The sequence below is a fragment of the Nuphar pumila genome, chromosome 4, assembly GCF_984573655.1.
Source record: "Nuphar pumila chromosome 4, dmNupPumi1.hap1.1, whole genome shotgun sequence".
Lineage (NCBI taxonomy): Eukaryota > Viridiplantae > Streptophyta > Magnoliopsida > Nymphaeales > Nymphaeaceae > Nuphar > Nuphar pumila.
This window is the reverse complement of record NC_143252.1, coordinates 14,104,827-14,126,121: the sequence shown is the minus strand read 5'-3', so window position 1 is coordinate 14,126,121 and position 21,295 is coordinate 14,104,827. Positions and strand designations below refer to the sequence as shown.

At 37.4% G+C, this 21,295-nt stretch overlaps 1 protein-coding gene across 2 annotated transcripts in view; it reads left to right on the top strand.

Annotated features, from left to right (window-relative positions):
- Positions 1-21,295, top strand: part of LOC149839445 (6-phosphofructo-2-kinase/fructose-2,6-bisphosphatase-like) — a 200,072-nt gene that overhangs the window by 89,120 nt on the left and 89,657 nt on the right. For both annotated transcript variants that reach the window (XR_016431325.1, XM_090002555.1), the window contains exons 10-14: positions 4,969-5,022; positions 5,086-5,163; positions 11,009-11,100; positions 11,224-11,281; positions 11,372-11,446. Coding sequence is in view for 1 of the 2 variants with exons in the window: in XM_090002555.1 (XP_089858681.1) it covers positions 4,969-5,022; positions 5,086-5,163; positions 11,009-11,100; positions 11,224-11,281; positions 11,372-11,446 (357 nt within the window). In the remaining variant the exon portion in view is untranslated. The remainder of the gene's footprint in view (positions 1-4,968; positions 5,023-5,085; positions 5,164-11,008; positions 11,101-11,223; positions 11,282-11,371; positions 11,447-21,295) is intronic.

The following is a 21,295-nucleotide window of genomic DNA, read 5'->3' as shown; positions in this document are numbered from 1 at the left end:
ATATATATATAGTGATTTATAGCCCAAAATAGTTCTATAAATGCAAATTATACCCTGATTGACTTGAATGAATAAATGAATATGTAATAAATAAATAAATAAAATTCAAAAGCTAGAAACACATTTCTAATTTGGAGATTAAAAAAATGAGTTCTTTATTTATTAATAATCCTTAAAAAACACAGGTTTTACAAAGGAGGTCGTGGATTACTGCCCACACCCAACATGCCGACTAACACCTTCTCAGGGAACCAAAACTTCCGAAATGTACCAGCATGTTTTCAATGCAACAAAAAGGGGCACATTAAAGCGAATTGTTGGTATAATCCACAAAACAAAGGCAAAAATAATGGTGCTGGAGCTTTCACCAGAGGAAAGGCAAGAGAAGAATCTAAGGATGATGGGAGGGATAATGTGAAGAACCTTTTGATTTCTGCTCTTTCAGGGTTGAACTTCAAACAAAGTGAACAAGGGACTTGGTACATTGACTCCCGTGCTGCTGCCCATGTGACAGGTTATATCGGCAACATTTCGAGGCCCGTTTTTTAGCGTGAAAAATTTAGTATTAAAACTGGAGATGGTGCTCTCCATCCCATCTCTCATACTGGAAATGTCTCTCTTCAACTTCCTACTTCTTCTTTACAATTGTCTGGTGTTTATCATTCTCCCAACATCGTAAAAAATATTGTTTATGTTTCTAAACTTGTTGATGATACTAATTCTTCTGTCGAATTTACTCCTTCTGTATGTATCAAGGATCTTCTCACGAAGAAGACACTCGTTGAAGGAGAACAGTAGGGCAATATGTATGCCATCAAGAAGTCTTCATTTGTTCGTGATGTTTCGCCAAAATCACAGGCTGTCCAGGCATTGTCATCCGAAAATTGTTTTTGTTTATCTTAGTGTAATAAGCCAAGAATCTGGCATCCTCGTTTGGGTCATTATAATCGCTCATCCATTGAGAGACTTGTGTCTGGTGGACTTGTTCCACAGTATAATTTGAGTGTTGAGTCTGATTTTTCACTTTGTTCCAGTTGTCAATTATGTAAGAGCCATGTTCTTCCTTTCAATTCAATAAATCAACGAGCTTCTGTGCCTTTTGAGATTGTTTATTCTGATGTCTGGGGACCTGCCCCATAACCCTCCTTATCAAGTAGTCGCTATTGTGTTACGTTTATCGATAGTTATTCCAGATACACTTGGATTTACTTATGAAGCATAAATCCGAGGTATTTAAGCTCTTTTGTTCATTTCATGCTCTAGTATGTAATCAGTTCTTGTCTAAAATTCAACATTTCCAATGTGATGGTGGGAGAGAGTATTTATCAAAGGAAGTTACTGAATTTATCCAAGATAGCGGAATAAGCCGTCAAATTTTTTGTCCTTATACACCACAACAAAATGGTGCGGCGAAAAGAAAACACCGACATATTATGGAAAGTGCATTGAGCATGTTACATGATACTCACATCTCCTTAAGTTTGTGGACCGAAGCCTTTCATTCTGTTGTGCGCATTATAAATCACCTGCCAATGAAGTTGCTACATAATCAATCTCCTTATTTTACACTCTCTGGTGTTCACCCTAACTATAATGAATTGCGAGTGTTTGGTTGTGTATGTTATGTTCATATTGATAGTTCTGAACGTAACAAGTTTCAGGACAAAGCGTACATGTGCAAGTTCGTTGGTTATGCTGATCAGTACAAAGGGTATCGTTGCTATGATCCTACCACTAATCGCATCAGAGTATCACAGAATGTTGTATTTGATGAGCCAATACTGAGGATTTAGTGAAGGTAAATGGGTACAACAAAGATGTTGAAAGCTATCAACCATGGCTTGCGGCTGAGCTATTTGATCAGATGGAGAGATAGGGCTCTTCACCACATCATTCATTACTCGTTGAACCGAATGGGCCAAATGCACAGATGCAAAGGGAAGAGTCATCATATGCACATAACATTGCAATACCTGTCCCAGATATCACAAAGTATCAAGGGGATGTCTACGTGCGACGGAATAAAAATAAAAATAAAAATAATGCTCAGTGTCTTGATGTGCAGCCTAGGAAGTCCGATAGGATTCGTCATCCCATTGAGAGATGGGTAAGTTATCATGACTTTTCCACAGAATTACAATTGTTCATTTCTCAGATTGAAAAACAAGATGAACCCATTAGTTTTGTACAAGCTTCTATGTCAATCAAGTGGGTTGAGACTATGAATGAGGAGATGGAGGCTTTACATGAGTGTGGGACTTGGGAGATTGCCCCTAGACCCTCAGACAAAAATGTTGTAGGGCCCAAATGGGTTTATAAGATAAAATACAAACCTGATGGATTCATTGAGCGCTATAAGGCGAGACTAGTAGCAAAGGGGTTTACTCAAGAATATGGGCAAGATTATGAGGAGACTTTTAGCCCTGTGGTCAAGATGGGAACCATTCGATTAATCTTGTCTTTATCGGTTCAGTATGGATGGACTCTCAGTCAGCTTGATGTTAAAAATGCCTTTTTGCATGACACCCTGAAAGAAGAGGTGTATATGGAGCAACCTCCTGGTTATGCAAAACACAGTCCCAGTACACAAGTTTGTAAACTTCGAAGAGCCATCTATGGGTTAAAGCAGGCTTCTCGTTTGTGGTTTGATAGATTCTCACTCGAAATTCAATGGCACGGGTTCCTTAGGTCTCATCTCGATCATTCACTGTTCATTTTCCAAAATCATCAAGTGAACACTTTACTTCTCATATATGTGGATGATATTATTATTACTGGGAACTCCACTGAACATATAGAAGCTACAAAAGACGTGTTGAGTCGGCAATTTAAGATGAAAGATTTGGGTGTTTTGCGTTGTTTCTTTGGGGTTGAGGTTGATCGGCATGACGTATATCTTTTGTTAACTCAACACAGATATACATTAGACCTATTGGATAAGGCAGGTATGAAAGACTGCAAACCGTTGTCTACTCCTAACATACTTAATCACAAGCTTAGCTCACAGGATGGGGAGACAAATGGAGATCCTAGGCAATATCGAAGTCTTGTGGGTATGCTTCAATATCTCACCTTCACTAGACCAGACATTGTGTATGCAGTGAATCAAGTCTCGCAATTCATGCATGATCCACACACAGGACATATGAATGCAGTTAAGAGAATTCTTTGATATTTAAAAGGAACTCTTGGAGATGGCCTAGTCTATCATCGGTTTAAATCTAAGGGTGAGAGACATCGACTTGTTGTATATATAGACGCCGATTGGGCTGAAGATCCAGATGATAGACGGTCGGTTTCTGGGTACTGTATTTTTATTAATGAAAACTTAATAGTATGGAGTAACAAGAAACAACTTGTAGTTGCACGATCCATCACTGAGGCTGAGTACCGATTCATGGCAGCAGCTACAACGGAGGTTACATGGTTGAGGCATCTCTTGACTGAAATAGGAGAAAATATTCTGTCCACTACCCTTTTATGTGATAATCAGAGTGCCATACATATTGCCTTCAATCCTATTCACCATAGTCACACAAAGCATATAATAATTGATCAACACTTCATCCGGCAAAAGGTAGAAGATAGAGAAGTGGAACCAGCTTACATTTCGACGACTGATCAGGTGGCTGATTTGTTCACTAAGGGGCTTACGACAATACAGTTTTGGTTCTTGAAGAACAAGTTGTCCATGGTGCAAGACCATTCACAACTTGAAGGAGGATATTGAGACTGTACGTTATTTGTTCACGGGTTTGGATCTGGACCCCTGGACCCAATGACCTTATTTAACATTTATGTAACGTCTTTTGTATTGCTTTCATTATTGGGTCTGTCAGACCCAATCCGGGTCCAATCCCGATCCAAATTGCAACATATATAATATGGAAATATAGGGCACGGCAATGTGTGGAGGATTGCTTTCAGCAGCTGCCGCCCCTTGCTCAACGCATCTTCTCCTTCTTCTTTGTTGACAATAACCTGAAACACATTCTCACAAGGACATCAACCAACCGAAAAGCAGACTTGGTAATGTTGATGTTCCTTTGCTCGAGGTTGCTTTCCTATGAAAGAGAGGAATCATTCCCTTTAATGTTTCAATTTGTCTATCCAATCTCATAAGTTCATCCAGTCTAAGTCAAAATCATTTGTTCACCAGAAATTTGCCTTACAACTACCATCTTTCACCTTCCATGCATGCAAACAAGAACATGTGCTAGTAGCCATGCACCTGTGAGACATCTCCATAATATTTCACTCATAAAAAAAAAACTGACAATATCTTCATCTAATCCTCCACCTAAATTAACCATTGTTTCATGAATTTGATTCCTTCAAAGTCGGAGTGATTTTGATGTGATGTGTCTTATATCTTAGTCCAATATTTTGCGTCTCTATTGGTGCAGTGTCATCATCATCTCACCACTTTGGCTCAATTCTGTGGCTTTAGTTTACCAATGCCAAAGTCATCCTTGTTGAGATGTTTCTGTTTAAAAATTTTCTTAGATAGTTAAGGCATATGGTTCAAGATGAACATATGGAAACCTAGAACCATCTTGAAGACAATATGTTTATCCAGTATTAATGACACTCATTTAGATATCTGAGCAACTTTCCATATATAAGTTGAATAAAAATTTCAGTTGTATGTTAATAGTCAAAATATTATGTACATATTCCAATACAATATCCATATTGATGTAAAAGACCATCATTACATGGATGTCATAAAAGCAAATAAGCACATCCAAGTATTCTAAAAAGGGAAAATGCATTTCCTAATCCATGCCAATCAGCTGTTGCTATCATGTTTGACTTGGTCTTTCACTGTTTGTTTGTTATGGATCTTATTGTTTCTTGTTGGCATTGTTCAAAATTCTCTTCTGATATGTTTGACTGTTTGATTGCTAGGGTTCTTTTCTTGCTTGATGTTTTTGATCATTCACTTCTCCACATACTCTTATCTAGGTGGCAGCCTTAGCGATGGAGGATATGTTATCGTGGATGCAAGAGGGCGGTCAGGTATAGTCCCTGACACTATATATGATAAAGATTCTACAAAATCTGCTGACATTGGCTTCATAGGTTGGCATATTTGACGCCACAAACAGTACCAGACAAAGAAGGAATATGCTTATGAAAATGTCAGAAGGGAGATGCAAGGTGTGCTGATGATCTGTTCATTGCTGAATGGCCTTATACTGGTGGTGTTACTGTTCTGTGCTAACATTTGGCATAATAGCATATAGAGCACTATAATGAATCTCCATTTTTTTAAAACGATTGTAGATATTACTTATTTTTTTCCATTCCTATATAAGAGCTTAAGAACCTCCATATGAGTTCTTTTTTACTTTTAAAAGAGGGAGATATTGCTTCTATGTTCTCTAACCTTAGAATCAATATTCTTATTTATCGTATTCTTAGCACTATCTTAGAGTTCGTTGTCAGGGTTGATAATTTAAACCACATTGTTTTTCTGTTTATGAAAATTTCAATGACGGTTGCATGATGTTACCCATTTGGGTTCAAGAAGAGATAACTCATCCCATAAAGGTCCAAGAGTGCTATAGTAATCTCTTACACTCATTTCACCTTGCTTAATGGTACGGATTTTTTCTTGGATAAAGAATTGACGAGCAATGTCTTTTTGGGTATACATACCTTTCATAAAGAACCATGCTTCATTTGCTAGGCGGAATTTAGCAATGTTGGCGCAAATCTTTAGCTCCACGTTGTTCATGAACCATGCAAGACTTTTTGCATGCTTACTTTCCCAATCTTCTACCTTGGATTGGTGATCTTCAATAGCCTTCATGCGAGCATTTCCTTCTAGAGTTTTTTCTTGATCACCATCCATTTTCGTAAGTTGAAGTTGAGGTTCCCTAATGGTGCCCATAACATATTCCCAACGCTTTTTACCTTTGAGGTTGTTCTCCATGGCGGCGGCCCACATCATGTAGTTAGTACCATTAAGCTTGAAGGAGAGATCAATCTTTTGTTCTCCTTCCATCATATAATCAAGAATGGAGGACAAACCAAGAGAGAGGTATAACTAGTCAACTAGCTATATGAATCAAGAGCACAACCTTGCTCTGATACCATGTAATGAAATATGCGGAAAAGAAATGTATGTCCTACAATGAACATTCACACATAGAAATCAAAGAACAAGTCCAAAAGAGGACATACACAAAAGCCAATAATGACTAGAAAGCATAAAATCTTATAAATGCACTAAGAGGCTTGAAGAAGCCACACATTACAAAGGGGGAGACCCCACTTATTTATAGGCAAGAGAGGAGTGAGGGAGAGTTAGAGAAAAGAGAGAGAGAGAGGGACCATTGGGAGTCCCAACAAGGAGTCATTGGGCTCCCAACGGTCACAATTGTGACCGTTGGGGGCCCAACGACTCTTTGTTGGGCCCCCCAATGGCTGTGCATTTAATGCACAAAAAGTACAAAAAAAAGAAAAAAAGAAAAAAAGAAAAAAAGAAAAAAAGAAAAAAAGAAAAAAAGAAAAAAACAGAAAAAGAAAAAAGAAAAAGAAGAAAAGAGAAAAAGTCTACAATGCCCCTATTGGGCGAGTTTACAGAACTACCCCTTATCGGGTAGTGTGTGATAAATATATTTATATATATATATATAAATATATTGATTACATATATTTTAACAAGGCTAGCCGTTTTATATTGTTTCAACTGGTCTGGGTTTTAGGGTTGGTATTCTTTTTATATTTTCAGATTATATGGATACAAGTGGGATAGGAGAAATCTGATTATGTAGGTTCATGTAGTCGGTATCTCATGCACAAAAGGGTATAAGTGGCCCAAGGATCCAATTATACCTCATTAAATATAGTGACAAACATTTATGTTCTGGCACCTATGTCACATAGGTACACATATGGGTTTGGGTCAATGTTGCCAGACTAGGAAGCGGAAGCGGGAAACGATACGGGAAGCGAAAGCGAGAAGCGATGCATTTTAAAATATATAGGAAGTGGGAAGCAAGGAATAATATATATATATATATATATATATATATATATATATATATATATATATATATATATATATAAAGAATTGAATGAGAATCAAAATAAAACACAAATAAAAACTAAAATAAAAGTGACTAATACTAAATTTCATGATTTTTTAGTGTAAGAATTAAATTTCTAACAAAATCTAAAAATGATAACGACCAATTTAGCGAAAGCACATGGAAGTGAGTGAGAAGAGTTAGAGAAAACACATAAAAAACATGAAAAGTTGAGTAAGAGAACATATAATAAGAATAATTGAAGCATGTGGAAAGCATAGGAGAAGCGTGGGGGAATCGAGGTTCTCATCAAGTTTCGGAAGCGAGGAGTATCACGCTTCTGAAGTGAGTTTCCGGGAAGCGAGCTTCCCACCTATCTAAGAATCTTCCGGTAACTCTGGTTTGGGTACAAAAGGTACAACATAGGTATTTTAGGTTTGGATCAATCAGGACCCATACTTGAAAGCATCCATCTTTAGGAAAATGATAATTTGAGTAAAAGGAGAGGATGAGGCAATATTCTTGATAAAATGAAAAGAGGGCTGGTGGGGCAATATTTTGAGTGAAATAAGAAAAAAAGAGAAGAGGAGTTGGGGCGATTGATATCTTGTAAACAAAAAGAAGAGTTTGGGAGAGACAAAATCCTATTTAGTCCCGTCTCTCTCTCTCTCTTTCAAGAAGAAGAAGCAGGCCCAACTGGTATGACACTCTCTCTCTCTCCACCACCACCACCACCACCACCACTGCATTCTTCGTCTTTTTCTTCCTTTCTTCTTCGTCATCACCATCTTCTCCATGTCGTCAACTGGCTGCCAGAAGGGAGAGGTGGTTGTCAGGTGTCTTACATGGTCGGTTCAGGGTCGAGACTAAAATGGCCTGCTCCTTTAATCAAGTATTAGATAAAAAAAGGAGCATCTTGCTTTAGGTCGCATTTGTGTTGGGTTGGACCCGACCTGACTTGACCTGTGTATCATGCTTGTACGTGTGTCACGGGTACCTTGGGTCCCTTACGTACCCTTCTTACATAGTCTGACACCCACCTTATTAAAATAGTATATATACCATAATGTGTCCGTAATTTACTTTTTGAGTCAGGGGTATTTTGGTCATTTCTCCTTGTAATAAAATATCCACCAGGGACTGCGTGTAGCCCTTTTTATTTTTTATTTTCTCTTTTTTTCTTGACAAAATGACCAAGGGCTCTTTGGTCATTAGCCAAAGAGCTGTTGGAAGGCTGCCCAACGGTCAGATTTCTGATCTTTGGGAGCTCCCAATGGCCTCCCCTTTGAATGGGGCTGTGTATAAATAGGGGTAAACCCCTCTTGTTTTCTTCAATGCTTGTGTTAAGCATTTAATTAATGAAGGCTAATATTTGTTTGCTTTTGTGTTTTCATTATTGCCTTATTGGCTTTTGTATTGTCCCATGGTGGACTTGTGCATGTGCACTTGTGTGATTATAATCTTGTAAGCCCTTTAGTGGCTAGTGATTTTCTTGCTTCCGCATACTTCATTACACACCTAACCTGTATCCCATGGCCATACACATGTCAACACAGGTACCGTGGAGTCCCCAATGTACCCATATTACACAGTTTAACACCCTCTTAAAATCACAATGACAATAATTTGGTGGATCAAATCTTGAAGTGGTGAAAAGAAAGCTATGAAAGTTCATAGGTTGTCCATCTCTCATGAACACTTCACTTAGTGTGCATGTCCTTTTACTGCTATGGAAGTGCATATCCTTTTACTTATCTTGGACACTTATAACACTGATCTAGGAAAGCCTCCTACCATTCATGAGCCTTCCTTATTCTTGGCTTGGCGCTAGCGTTAGCTTGCTTAAAACTCAATCCACACTCACATTTCTGTCCTTTCTTTCACTTCCATTTGATTTTCACTACCTTTAATGGGTAACCTGCTCCTACTCCACCCATTAATCATGCCTTATACTGCTGAACGGTCATCAAAACCCAAAATCTTCAAAAAGAAGCCTGTCAACTGATAAATACTTAGAAAATAAAAAATGTCATTAATGATCCAAATGGATTGCAAGCAGTCTTCAACTTTAGTCATGCTTCAACAGATGCAAATGCACCGAAATCTTATCAGACCCCTTCTAGACTGATGTGAGGGACGGGACTGACGTCACCTACTGCTACGGGACTGCTAAAACTTGGTGCCATAGCCTAACATGGCTCTGCTGCCATCTTGAGGAGGTAGGCCACTATATTGTGCTCTATTCCCCTCTAACTTCTGCAGATAAATAGGCTAGAAGAAGACAAACTATCACACTACTGTTCATTGATCCCATTTCTGTTACAATGTTAGGGCGTCATTTTTGTGAAGAAAGTTACCCTGCACTAACTATTTAACAAGGAACAAAATAAACTGTGTAAAGGAAAAAATTACAGAAATGACCCTGTAAAGTAAACTTTTCTTGCATTAGAATGGGTTAGCATAGTAAGATGCATGTTAGGAGATGAATGCATGGGATCTCAATAGACAAGACCATCTGAGGAGTACCTTTATTATCTTGTAAGGTTCATTTTACTGCCTCCATGTGACTAGTCCTAGCCAAAAACGAATTGCGATGCTTGATTTATTAGAGGCTTTAGGTACTGGCAGCGTCTTACTAAACTTCAACATTTTTTTAGGTTAAAGGATAACGTTTTGTTAACATTTTGTGAAAACTAAGTGTTATTACTGAACACTGCATATTATGATAATTCACCACAATCAGATCTTTTTGAAAATCTGTTTTGATCCCTCAAAAAGGGATATAAACTGTAGCAACCCTTCCAATCCAAATCTTTAATTGGTTGTAGCTTTGAGTTCCTTTATTTGATTCATATTGCTGCTAGTGATTACTATGTCTTGAACATAAAGTAATAAATTGTCTTCCCATTGCTAATCGTATGATAAAAAAATGATCAGTCATACTCCAAGCGAAATGTGTGTAATGCCCTTTGAAGAAAAGGTGTTAAACCATGAACCTGCTGCCTGATTAAGGGCAAGTATATCCTTAAGCTGAAGTACCTTGGTCAAAGATTAACCTCCAAGTGTCTGTTCATTGTATGCTTCTTTATGCTAGTCTTGATGTACGTAGGTTTCGGCATCAGTCCGGCCCAGCCTGGGCCCGTTTGGAGCTCGGCCCGCCGGGCTTTAAGTGCGACCCGACCCGGTTCTTAATGAGCTCGGGTTTGAAGAGCAGCCCATGGCCTGGCCCATTGGCCCGAAGCGGGCCGGGTCCAGCCTAGCCCGACCCAAATCCATTTGTAAATATTAATAATTAATAAGTTCCTAACTTCTCATGCACCCAATTAATTATCTTTCTATTTTTCATAAAATTAATGTAACTAATTAGATAAATAGTAATAGTTACCAAGTTACTATGCAATAGTTAATTTTTATTTTTTATATTATTAAAAAAATAATAAATAATTCAGGCCCATTGGGCTGGCATGGGCCCGGCCCACGTATATAATGGGCCGGGTTTCAACTCGGTACCAAACGGGCCTGAGCCTAAAACCTTGACCCAAACCCGGCACATGGCGGGCCAGGTCGGCTTGGCCCATCGGGCCACCTGGCCCGTTGCTTACCCCTAGATGTACGACTTCGCTCTTCAAATAATGTTGGTGTAAAATTCATCCAAATGAAACTATTAAGGAATAAACAGTTCCTGCAGGTCATTCATACAACAGGACAATGTCTTGTCAATCTAGGCTATGTTTCGGGGTGTACTCTGTAGCCACCATTCTGGGTTATCTATTCTACCATCAAAACTTGCACTTATTTTTGCATGTCTATTTAGAACTGGCTAGAGTTATTCAGAAGGTTTGCTAGCTTTGGTTCACCAGTCAATTAATATGGTTCACTTTTGATAGCTGTATCATGAAACTCAGAAGTATAATCATGGCTCATTCTTTTTTTCCCTTTTATTTTTATTTGTTCCAAATTGGCTGCAGATCATATTTTTGGAGACAATTTGTAATGATCAAAGAATTATTGAAAGAAACATACGACTTAAAATTCAACAGAGTCCTGACTATGCTGAAGAGTGAGTTGACACTAGCCAATGGTTTGTTTTCCTGTACGGTATGAGTGGTAAAATTTGAAGTTCCATGCTGCTCAGATTTACAAGGTGTAGAAGTAGTTTAACGTTTGTTTATGTCTCTTTCAGGCCAGATTTTGAGGCTGGACTGAGGGACTTTAAAGCACGTTTAGCTAATTATGAGGGGGTATAAATATCAAATTTTCTCAATGATTTATGAAAGCGTTGTGATATGTTTTGCCTGCAGTTGCAGATTATTAATAACTATTTCTTGCAGGTCTATGAGCCTGTAGAAGAGGGCTCTTATATCAAAATGATTGATATGGTCAGCGGCCAAGGTGGACAAATACAAGTAATATCTATCTATTCTTTATTACTTTATTCTCTTTTATAGTTTTTCTATGTGTAGATCCTTGAATGTACATCATGCCTGTCTGATTTATTAGATCAAATCGTTCTAGTTTACTGCAAGAATGGAAGACATGAAATTTCTAGAAAATGTCTAAACATTTAAAGGGGTGTAGAAAAAGTAATAATAAGTCAGTGTTTTTAAAGATTAATAAAGGGGAAAATGACAACTTTTAAATGTAAAATTTAACCAATATACAATTTAACCTGGTCTGAGACTCTGAATAGTCCTCGATCTATGTCTTTTATATCAACAACAAACTATTGTTGGCAAATGATAAGACATTTGAAGTGCTCAACAGGCAATTATTAGTTAGTTTTTCAGCTCTTTACATTTCTTGTCTCAAAAACAAAATTCAGGGTTTTACTTCTATTAATTATAATGCTTTCCAAGCAGTGGCGGAGCCCGAAGTTTTTCGTTGGAGGGCAGACTTCGGGTCTCAGGGACAATGCTATTGTCTTGAAGGACGATCCATTTATTCGGACTAGTGGTGGCGCCAAAAATTTTTCGCTGGAGGAACAGCCGTTCGTGGAGAGATAAAACTTAAATAAGCCTTTGAATTAAAATAACAATTGTTACAAACACAAACAACTAAATTTATGAACATAATAAGATAAATCCTTAAAGTGTACTTTTAAACTAAAATAAAGATTGTTCACTTAAGAAATACAAACAACTAAATTCATGAAAATTTTACAACGGGTATCTTCTATTTTTCATATTTTGAAAACAATTCATAATTGCATCATCACTGATGGTATCAAATGTCTCATTTTCTATGTAAGTAACCAAAGCATCATTGATCCATTCATCTCCCATTCTATTACGTAGATGACTTTTGATATTGTTCATAGCTGAAATGCTCTTTCAACACTTGTTGTTGCAACTAACAAAGTTAATGCCAACTTAATCAATAGATACACATGAAAAAATACAATGTGCTTTTGAGTTGCTACCATCATCTCTGCTAGCTCGGCTAAAGATTTTAAACTTGAAAACTGATAACTGTTTTGCATTTCTACAATGTATATATCCAATTGATTTTCAAGTCTAATTATGTTTACTCTAGAAAAGTCCTTAGGGTAAAGCTCAGCAAGACAAATCAACTTATCTTTATCAAAAGCAGAAAAATAATTCTTTGGACTCAAGCATGCCATTGAAAGGAGGAGCTTTGTATTTGCTTCAGTGAAACGATCATTCAACTCTTGAAGTTGCAAATCAATAATAGCATAAAACACATCAATACAATAATGATGCAATGTGGTGATCTTTTCAACCTTACGTTTTGGTCGTCCTTGAGGTGTATATGAGTCCCCTAGATCAGGAATCAGAATATCAAATCTCTTACATAATATGGACACTTTGTTTATGAGAGAGTCTCATCCATTGTCTCTCAGACCTTGAAGGCACTGTTTTGATGTAGTGACTAAACTCATAGCATTCACAATGTCTTGATCTTTTTGCTGAAGTGCTTGTGAAAGGTCATCAGTTATTGCCAAAACTTTATACATCAAATGCAAGCAAAAAACAAATTCAAAATATTGCAACTGATGATATAAAATAATTGCATATGGACTTTTTCCTGAATATGTATCTTCTGCAATGAAATCTAACACTTGAATAACAAAAGAATACATACTGAGTAAATTATCCAAAGCATCGTAATGAGAACCCCACCGAGTATCACCAGGTCGTTTGAAACTTATTTCTTTATTTAATTCTCGTCCTGTTTCAAGTTCACCCAATGCAAGTGCTTCAGCAACAACAACAACAACAACAACAACTACGCCTTCATCCCAAAACAATTGGGGTCAGCGATATGAACCAAAAAAGAAATTCATTTTGGGTCTTCCACATGAATCCTTTTCCTCCAATCATTTCTATCCAACGCCATGTCCTCGGTGAGGTTCAAAGCATTCATATCCTTTCCTATCATCTCCATCCAAGTCTTCCTAGGCCTACCCCGACCTCTTTTAACTAATATATTTTCCCATTTCTCCAACCTTCTAACTGGAGCATCATTAGGCCTTCGCCGAATATGTCCAAACCACCGTAAACGATTCTCTCGCATCTTATTTTCAATGGGTGCAACACCTACCTTCTTACGTATCTCTTCGTTCCGAATCTTATCTTTTATTGTATTTCCACACATCCATCTAAGCATCCGCATCTCAGCTACACTCATTTTTTGAATATGATGTCTCTTGGCAGCCCAACATTCCGTACCATATAGTAAAGCGGGTCTAATAGTCGTCCTATAAAACTTTCCCTTCAACCGCAATGGCATTCTACGATCGCACAGCACTCCAGTAGCACTTTTCCATTTCATCCACCCAACCTTTATCCTATGATTTACATCTCCATCAATTTCTCCATACTTTTGAATGATGGATCCCAAATATTTGAAATAATCATTCACCGGTATATCTTGCTCACCAAGCTTCACTACACTCTCATCACTACTTCGTTGCTTACTAAACCGACATTCCATATATTCAGTCTTACTCTTACTCAACTTAAAACCTCTAGCTTCCAATGTCTGTCTCCATAATTCTAACTTAGCATTAACCCCAGCTCTAGACTCATCAATCAAAACAATATCATCAGCAAACAACATACACCACGGTACATTTTCTTGAATTGATCTCGTAAGCTCATCCATCACTATCGCAAATAGGAAAGGGCTTAAAGCAGATCCTTGATGTAACCCAACCGTTATCGGGAAATTGGTTGTCACCCCTCCACAAGTGCGGACATTGGTTACTACTCCTTCATACATATCTTTAATTATACTAATGTACTTGAGAGAAACACCTTTCTTCATCATTGTCCACCAGAGAACGTCCCTAGGTACTCTATCGTATGCCTTCTCTAAATCAATAAAAACCATATGCAAATCTTTGTTCCTCTCTCTATATCTTTCAATAAGTTGTCTAAGAAGATGTATAGCTTCCATAGTTGATCTTCCAGGCATAAAACCAAATTGATTCTCCGATATCATGACAACCTTCCTCAACCTAGACTCAATCACCCTCTCCCAAAGTTTCATAGTATGACTCATGAGTTTTATACCACGATAGTTTGTGCAATCTTGTATATCACCCTTATTCTTATATAAAGGCACCAAAGTACTCTTCCTCCACTCATTAGGCATCTTATTTGTTCGCCAAATCAAGTTAAAAAGATTTGTCAACCATTCTAAACCTTTCTAAATCTTGCATTTGTTCGCCAAATGCAAGTGCTTCAGCAATTCACATAAATTTTGCTTCTCGAATAAGCTCAGATCTCTTGCATAAAGTGGATAAAAAAGTTAACAAACTGCCTAATATATTGAAAAACACATCAAGCAATGAATTTTTTTTAGCAACGTCAACTAATGCCAATTGAAGTTGATGTGCAAAACAATGAATATAATATGCAGATTCATTTTCATGTAATATAAGACTTTTTCAATCCATTAAACTCCCCTCTCATATTACTTGTTCCATCATAACCCTGTCCACGCAAACTTGATATGCTTAATTTATTCTTACAAAATGCTTCTTCAACTGCTTGTTTGAGTGACATAGAACTTGTTTCAAGAACATGCACAAGAGTAAGAAATCATTCAACCACTCGACCTTTTTCATTAACAAACTGTAAAACAATAGCCATTTGTTCTTTAGTTGATACATCACGAGAATCATTAGTTAAAATAATAAAAAAAGTATCTCCAAGTTCGATGATAATAACATTTGTGGTTTGTATAGAAGCAGCCTTGACAATATCCTTTAGTATATCAGGAGATATCAATTTGTTATTTTCTGGAGCACTTTTCAATACAACTTTATTTATGTCATCATTGATCTTTGCAAATATCTTCAACAACTCAATAAAATTTTCTCTATTAAGAGATTCTTCAGCTTCATCATGCCCTCGAAATGCCAATCCTTGACTTAACAAGTATCTGATTGCATTAACAGTTGCCCAAAGGCGAAGTCTATATTCATCTTTCTGTCGAACACTTTGTTTATAAAGTATAACATCAATATGTTGTTTTTGTTGCATCAAATTTTGACACTTCATTCATGCTGAATTGTGAAAACTGCTAGAGCTTCCAACATGTTTATCAAACCTCTTCTTGTCTTTCCAGTTATCAAATCCTTCGGATATGAATGCCTCTGCACTAATCTTCTTTGTGCTTTTTGGCCTGAAAAGATAACACTGCAAACAATATCTTTATGCTTACTTTTACTATACTCCGACCAATCCTTATACTCATCATACCAAGATAGAATGAACCTTCATTTTTGGTGGTTTAGTTGAAATGTATAATCTCGAAGTTGACAAGGACCTCAGATCATATATGCTCTACGAACATTATCTTGGATATTAGGATGATAACTAGAAATAGAATGACGAAGTGCAGGGTCTGCAGGTAACTCTGAATCATCAATTTTGACAATCCTAAATGCGTCAACACCTGTATGTACCTCCAAACTTCTAAAACACAGTCACACACACAACACACATAAATGGGTAAGATTTCAATGGGTCAAGTGTATTGAAAAAAAAGGGCGTTTTAATGGTGTGATGAGGGTGTTAAAAAAAATCCAATTTTCGCCCGGATAGATGTTTCAGCTATGTGCATGCTAGAGGTTGGTTTCACACGCTTATGATTGACTTATTACGCATGACTAATGTGCAAATGCAATGCTAGTACATGTGCATCTTGTGGGTATGTGAAACTTCTAAATTTTTGGTTATGATGCCTATAAGCATTCACATGTTTTAAGTAAATGGATTTATGAGTGAAAAACATGCATATGATATGAACCTGTGAGTTGAAGCATGCATATGACAGGAATACTTGCATCAAGTGAAATTATGCTATAGACATGAATATGTGTATTGATTTGGAAGCATGTTCTTAACCTGCATACGTAGGTGCTCATGCATATGCTTATGAATTTATTGTTTCATGTGCATCTCAAAAGTTTACATATATGAATGTGCATTGGAAAAGCATGTGAAAGGAATGCATAGTGGTATGTGATTGATGACTTTTGCTTATGAATGCATCGATGATCAATTGGATCATCCTAGGCTGGGTGAACCTTGAGCATGTGTTGCTCTTTATAGTAGTTATTAAATGCATTGCAAAAGTCAAATGTGTTATTATTGTTTTATTGCATTGTTCCATGATGCCACTGGTTGTGGTCCCGTGAAGAGCCTGGCATGCTGATTTGCATGCTTATGTTATTAATTCTAAATGTTGATTTGCAAACGTAAAAAAAATGAATTAATAACAAGATAAAAGAAAGTAAAGAACAATATAATTTATGTTTCCTTGATGTCCCTTCTTTAGTGTGAGAATCTTGGATATTGCGGTTTTGGGGAAACCGTGAGGATATAAAAACTCCGTGTGTTTTACGTTTTTTCTTGAACCCGATATCGAGGTTCTTTCTCCTGACCACAGTTTTAGGGAGAGTCCACCACTTTGCCTGGGGGTGGTGTGTAGACATAACTGTTGTTTGATATACCAAGAAAAATGACACTTGTGGATGCTGATGTCCCTAGTGTTCCCGACATTAGATGTTGATTTCTAATATTCTGATGGATGATGTTGTTTCCTGATATCAGCCGAGGGCTAAGTTTGGAATCCAGTAATAAATTATAAATTATGTGCTAAGTTACCCTGAGAACCTAACTTGACCTCGGAGATTTTATCCGTTTTGAGTATCCGTGGGTGATGGTAATTAAAAAAGTGAAACTTAAATGTGTGTGCATCCTAATAGGGACATGCATATAAAAGAAAACTTGATTGAAGTTAATAAATTATATATGCATTGCATTGAAATCATGCATATTCCTGCTATGCATTAGTTGATGCATATTTACTTGTTTCCTTCATTGTGATATATTGAAGAATGAATAATGTTGTTCCTTAATGCATGTTAAATGTCTTTAATGCTTAAACTGTGATCATTGTTATTTATTAAATGTTCTCTCATGTTTAATAAATGTTCCCTATTGCATGAATGATTATTTGAATTATGAATGTGATATTTATGTCTCTCTAAAATATTGTATGAATCTTATTTATATTCTTTTTACTTATTTAATTCATTAGAGGGACCTGTACGCAGGATTCTTTGGATTCTGACACCCTACTTTTTGTGTTTTTCGCAGCCTCAGATGCTTAGTGGAGTGACTTGCTTCTGAAAAGGGTCACGAGGGGACTACACGACTGCAGGGCAGATTCTTTAGACGGCATGACTTTTTCCTTTTTGTCTTTCTTTTGCTTCTTTACTTTCAATTAATTATGTCTCAGATTCTTTACATTTGAATAAATGGAGTTTGATTTGATTATGGTTTGGTACGAAAGATGAGTATAAGATTCCTTGTGGTGGTGGTTGTGCTTAACTGTAAAGGCCCCGGATCTCTGGGAATGTTTCCGCACTTGTTTAAAAAAAAATTTACCACTTTTTCACGGGTATGAAATGGGGTCATTACATTACACGAGTATAGGACTTGGATGGTTGTTCCCAGACCTTTAGACAAGAATGTTGTAGGGTTTAAATGAGTTTATAAAATAAAGTACCAACCTCATGGATCTATTGAACGTCACAAGGCGAGACTCGTAGCCAAGGGCTTTACACAAGCATACAGACAAGACTATGAAGAAACCTTTAGCTCTGTGATTAAGATGAGAACCATTCGATTAATCTTGTCTTTGTCAGTCAATTATGGATGGCCCCTCAGTCAACTAGATGTCAAAAATGCCTTTCTCCATGGGAGTATGAAAGAAGAGGTGTATATGGAACAACCCCCCGGTTATGCAGAAAATAGTCCCAACACACATGTTTGCAAACTACAAAGGTCCATTTATGGGCTAAAGCAAGCCTCCCGCTCGTGGTTTGATAGTTTCTCTCTTGAAATTCAAAGGCATGGATTCATTCGATCTCATTTGGACCATTCTCTATTTATCTTCCAAGATCCTCAGGTAACCACTCTCCTCCTTATATACGTGACATTATCATTACTGGGAACTCGACTGATCACATAGAAAACACAAAAGTTTTACTGAGTTGGAAGTTTAAGATGAAAGATTTGTGTAATTTGCGGTATTTCTTGGGTGTTGAAGTCGATATGCAAGGTGAACGTCTCTTATTAACGCAGCATAAGTATACTTTGGATCTGTTAGATAAGGCAGAAATGCAAGATTGTAAACCTCTTTCCACTCCCAGTGTGCTTAATCATAAGCTTGGCTCTCATTATGGAGATCCCACACAATATCGTAGTCTTGTTGGTCTGCTCCAATATCTCCCCTTTACTAGACCAGACATTGTGTATGCAGTCAATCAAGTTTCGTAGTTTATGCACGCCCCACGCACAGAGCATATGAATGCAGTCATGCAGATTCTTCGATACTTGAAAGGGACCCTTGGGGATGGTTTAGTTTACCATCAAACTAACGCTAAAGATGCACGACACCGACTATACGTGTATACATATGCAGATTGGGCTGGAGACCCAGATGATAGGCGCTCGGTATCAGGGTATTGCATTTTTATTGATGGGAATCTCATAGCCTGGAGCAGCAATAAACAGCGTGCCGTTGCGCAATCCAGCACTGAGGCTGAATATCGACCTATGGCAACAACCGCTGCAGAGGCCACATGATTAAGACATCTTCTCATTGAATTAGGCGAGAATGTTTTGCCCACTACTCTCTTCTATGACAACCAAAGTGCTATACAAATAGCTTTCAATCCTGTCTATCATAGTCGCACAAAGCATATTGAGATCGATCAACACTTCATTCGGTAGAAAATTGAAGACAAAGAGATTGAACCAGCTTATGTCCCAACCGCAGATCAATTCGCTGATTTTTTTACTAAGGGTCTCACAAGTATAAAATTTTGGTTCTTAAAGAACAAGTTGTCCATGGTGCAGCACCATGCATAACTTGAGGGAGGGTATTGACATTGGTGTTATTCGGATATGGGTCTGAGACCCGATTCATACTTATACATATTTTCCATGGGTTGTCTACTGTATTTGGGTCTGATGTTATATTCCAGACCCGACCCACATTGTATTCTTAATATATTAGGGCACGATGGTGAGTCATAAACGATAATCACATATCGACGCCCCTTTTTACATTGCCTCATCTTCTTCCTCTGCACACACAGTCTGGTGTGATTCCTCACAGAGTTAACTATGGTCGAGGACGTGGCAGGTATGAATCTCGAGAAAGGGGAGGTCAAGAGAGGAATATTCGTGGAATATTACCTACTCCCAGTATGTCTCCTAATATGCAAGGGCAAAGAACAATACCCGCCTGCTTTCTCTGCAACAAAAGAGGGCACATAAAGGCAAATTGTTGGTTTAACCTGCAAAATAGAGGAAAGCAATTGGAGACAAGAAAGGGAACAAATACATTGAAGAATAGTGGAGAAGTCAAAGAACTGTTATTATCTGCCTTGGCTGAATTGAACATGAAACAGAATGATCAAGGCACTTGGTATGTTGACTCTGTTGCAGCCACTCATATCACTGGTGATGCTGGTAAGCTCCTAAATCTTGTTCCTTATGTTGGTAGAAATAGTATAGTCACTGGAGATAGGTCTCACCACCATATTTCGCACATTGGAAATTCTGTAATTCCTATGTCTAACTCTTCTCTTGCTCTTTCAAATGTCATTCATGCTCCTAATATCAAGAAAAATATTGTTTTTGTCTCTAAGCTTGTAGATGACATTAATACTTCAGTTGAGTTTACTCCTTTTTCTGTTTGTGTTAAGGACCTTCACACGAGGGAAACGTTCGCTGAATGAAAACGTCAAGGGAATATGTATGTGTTCCAAGAGAATCCTTCCTCTCATGTTCAGCCCGTTGACTCCATCTCGAAGCTCATATCATCATCTTCAGTTCCTTTTGATAGTGTTTTTAATCTTTCTGAATGTATTGAGCCAAATCTTTGGCTTGGTCGTCTGGGTCATTATAGTAGTCACTTTATTGATAACCGATAATAAAAAATGTTCTAGTTGTCTTCAGTGTAAGAGTCATGTTCTTCCATTTCATTCCATTAATAAAAGGGCTTCAAGATCATTTGAAATTATATGTTCTGATGTTTGGGGTTCGGCTCCAGTTCCTTCAATGTCTGGCACTAGATATTATCTTATTTTTGTTGACAGTTATTCTTAATATACATGGATCTTATTTATGAAAATTAAATCTGAAACCTTCAAATTATTTCAGAATTTTCATTCCTTTGTTCAAAATCAATTATCTGAGAATATCATTTGTTTCCAATGTGATTGGGGGGGGTTGAATTCTCTTGAAATGACTTTATTAGTTTCCTCCAAACAAATGGAATAAGTAGGTAGGTGTATTGCCCTCATACACCTCAACAGAATGGGATTGCTGAACGGAAGCATCGCCATATTGTCGAGAGTGCAATGAGCATGATAGTAAACTTCCAGTTACCTTATGGACAAAGGCTTTTCATACAACAGTCTATGTCATAAATCGATTGCCCATGAACATCTTGGAAAATAAATCACCCTATTTCTCTTTGCGTGGTGTGCATTCAAATTATCATGATTTGCGTGTATTCGGGTGTGTATGTTATGTTCATGTTGACAGTTCCATGCGGCACAAGTTTCAGGATAAGGCCTTAAAGTGCAGATTTATTGGGTACGCTGATGATTACAAAGGCTACAAATGCTATGATCCTGTGAGCAAGCGCATCAAAATATCCAGAAATGTTGTGTTTGGCGAATCAAATTTTGGCCATAGTGC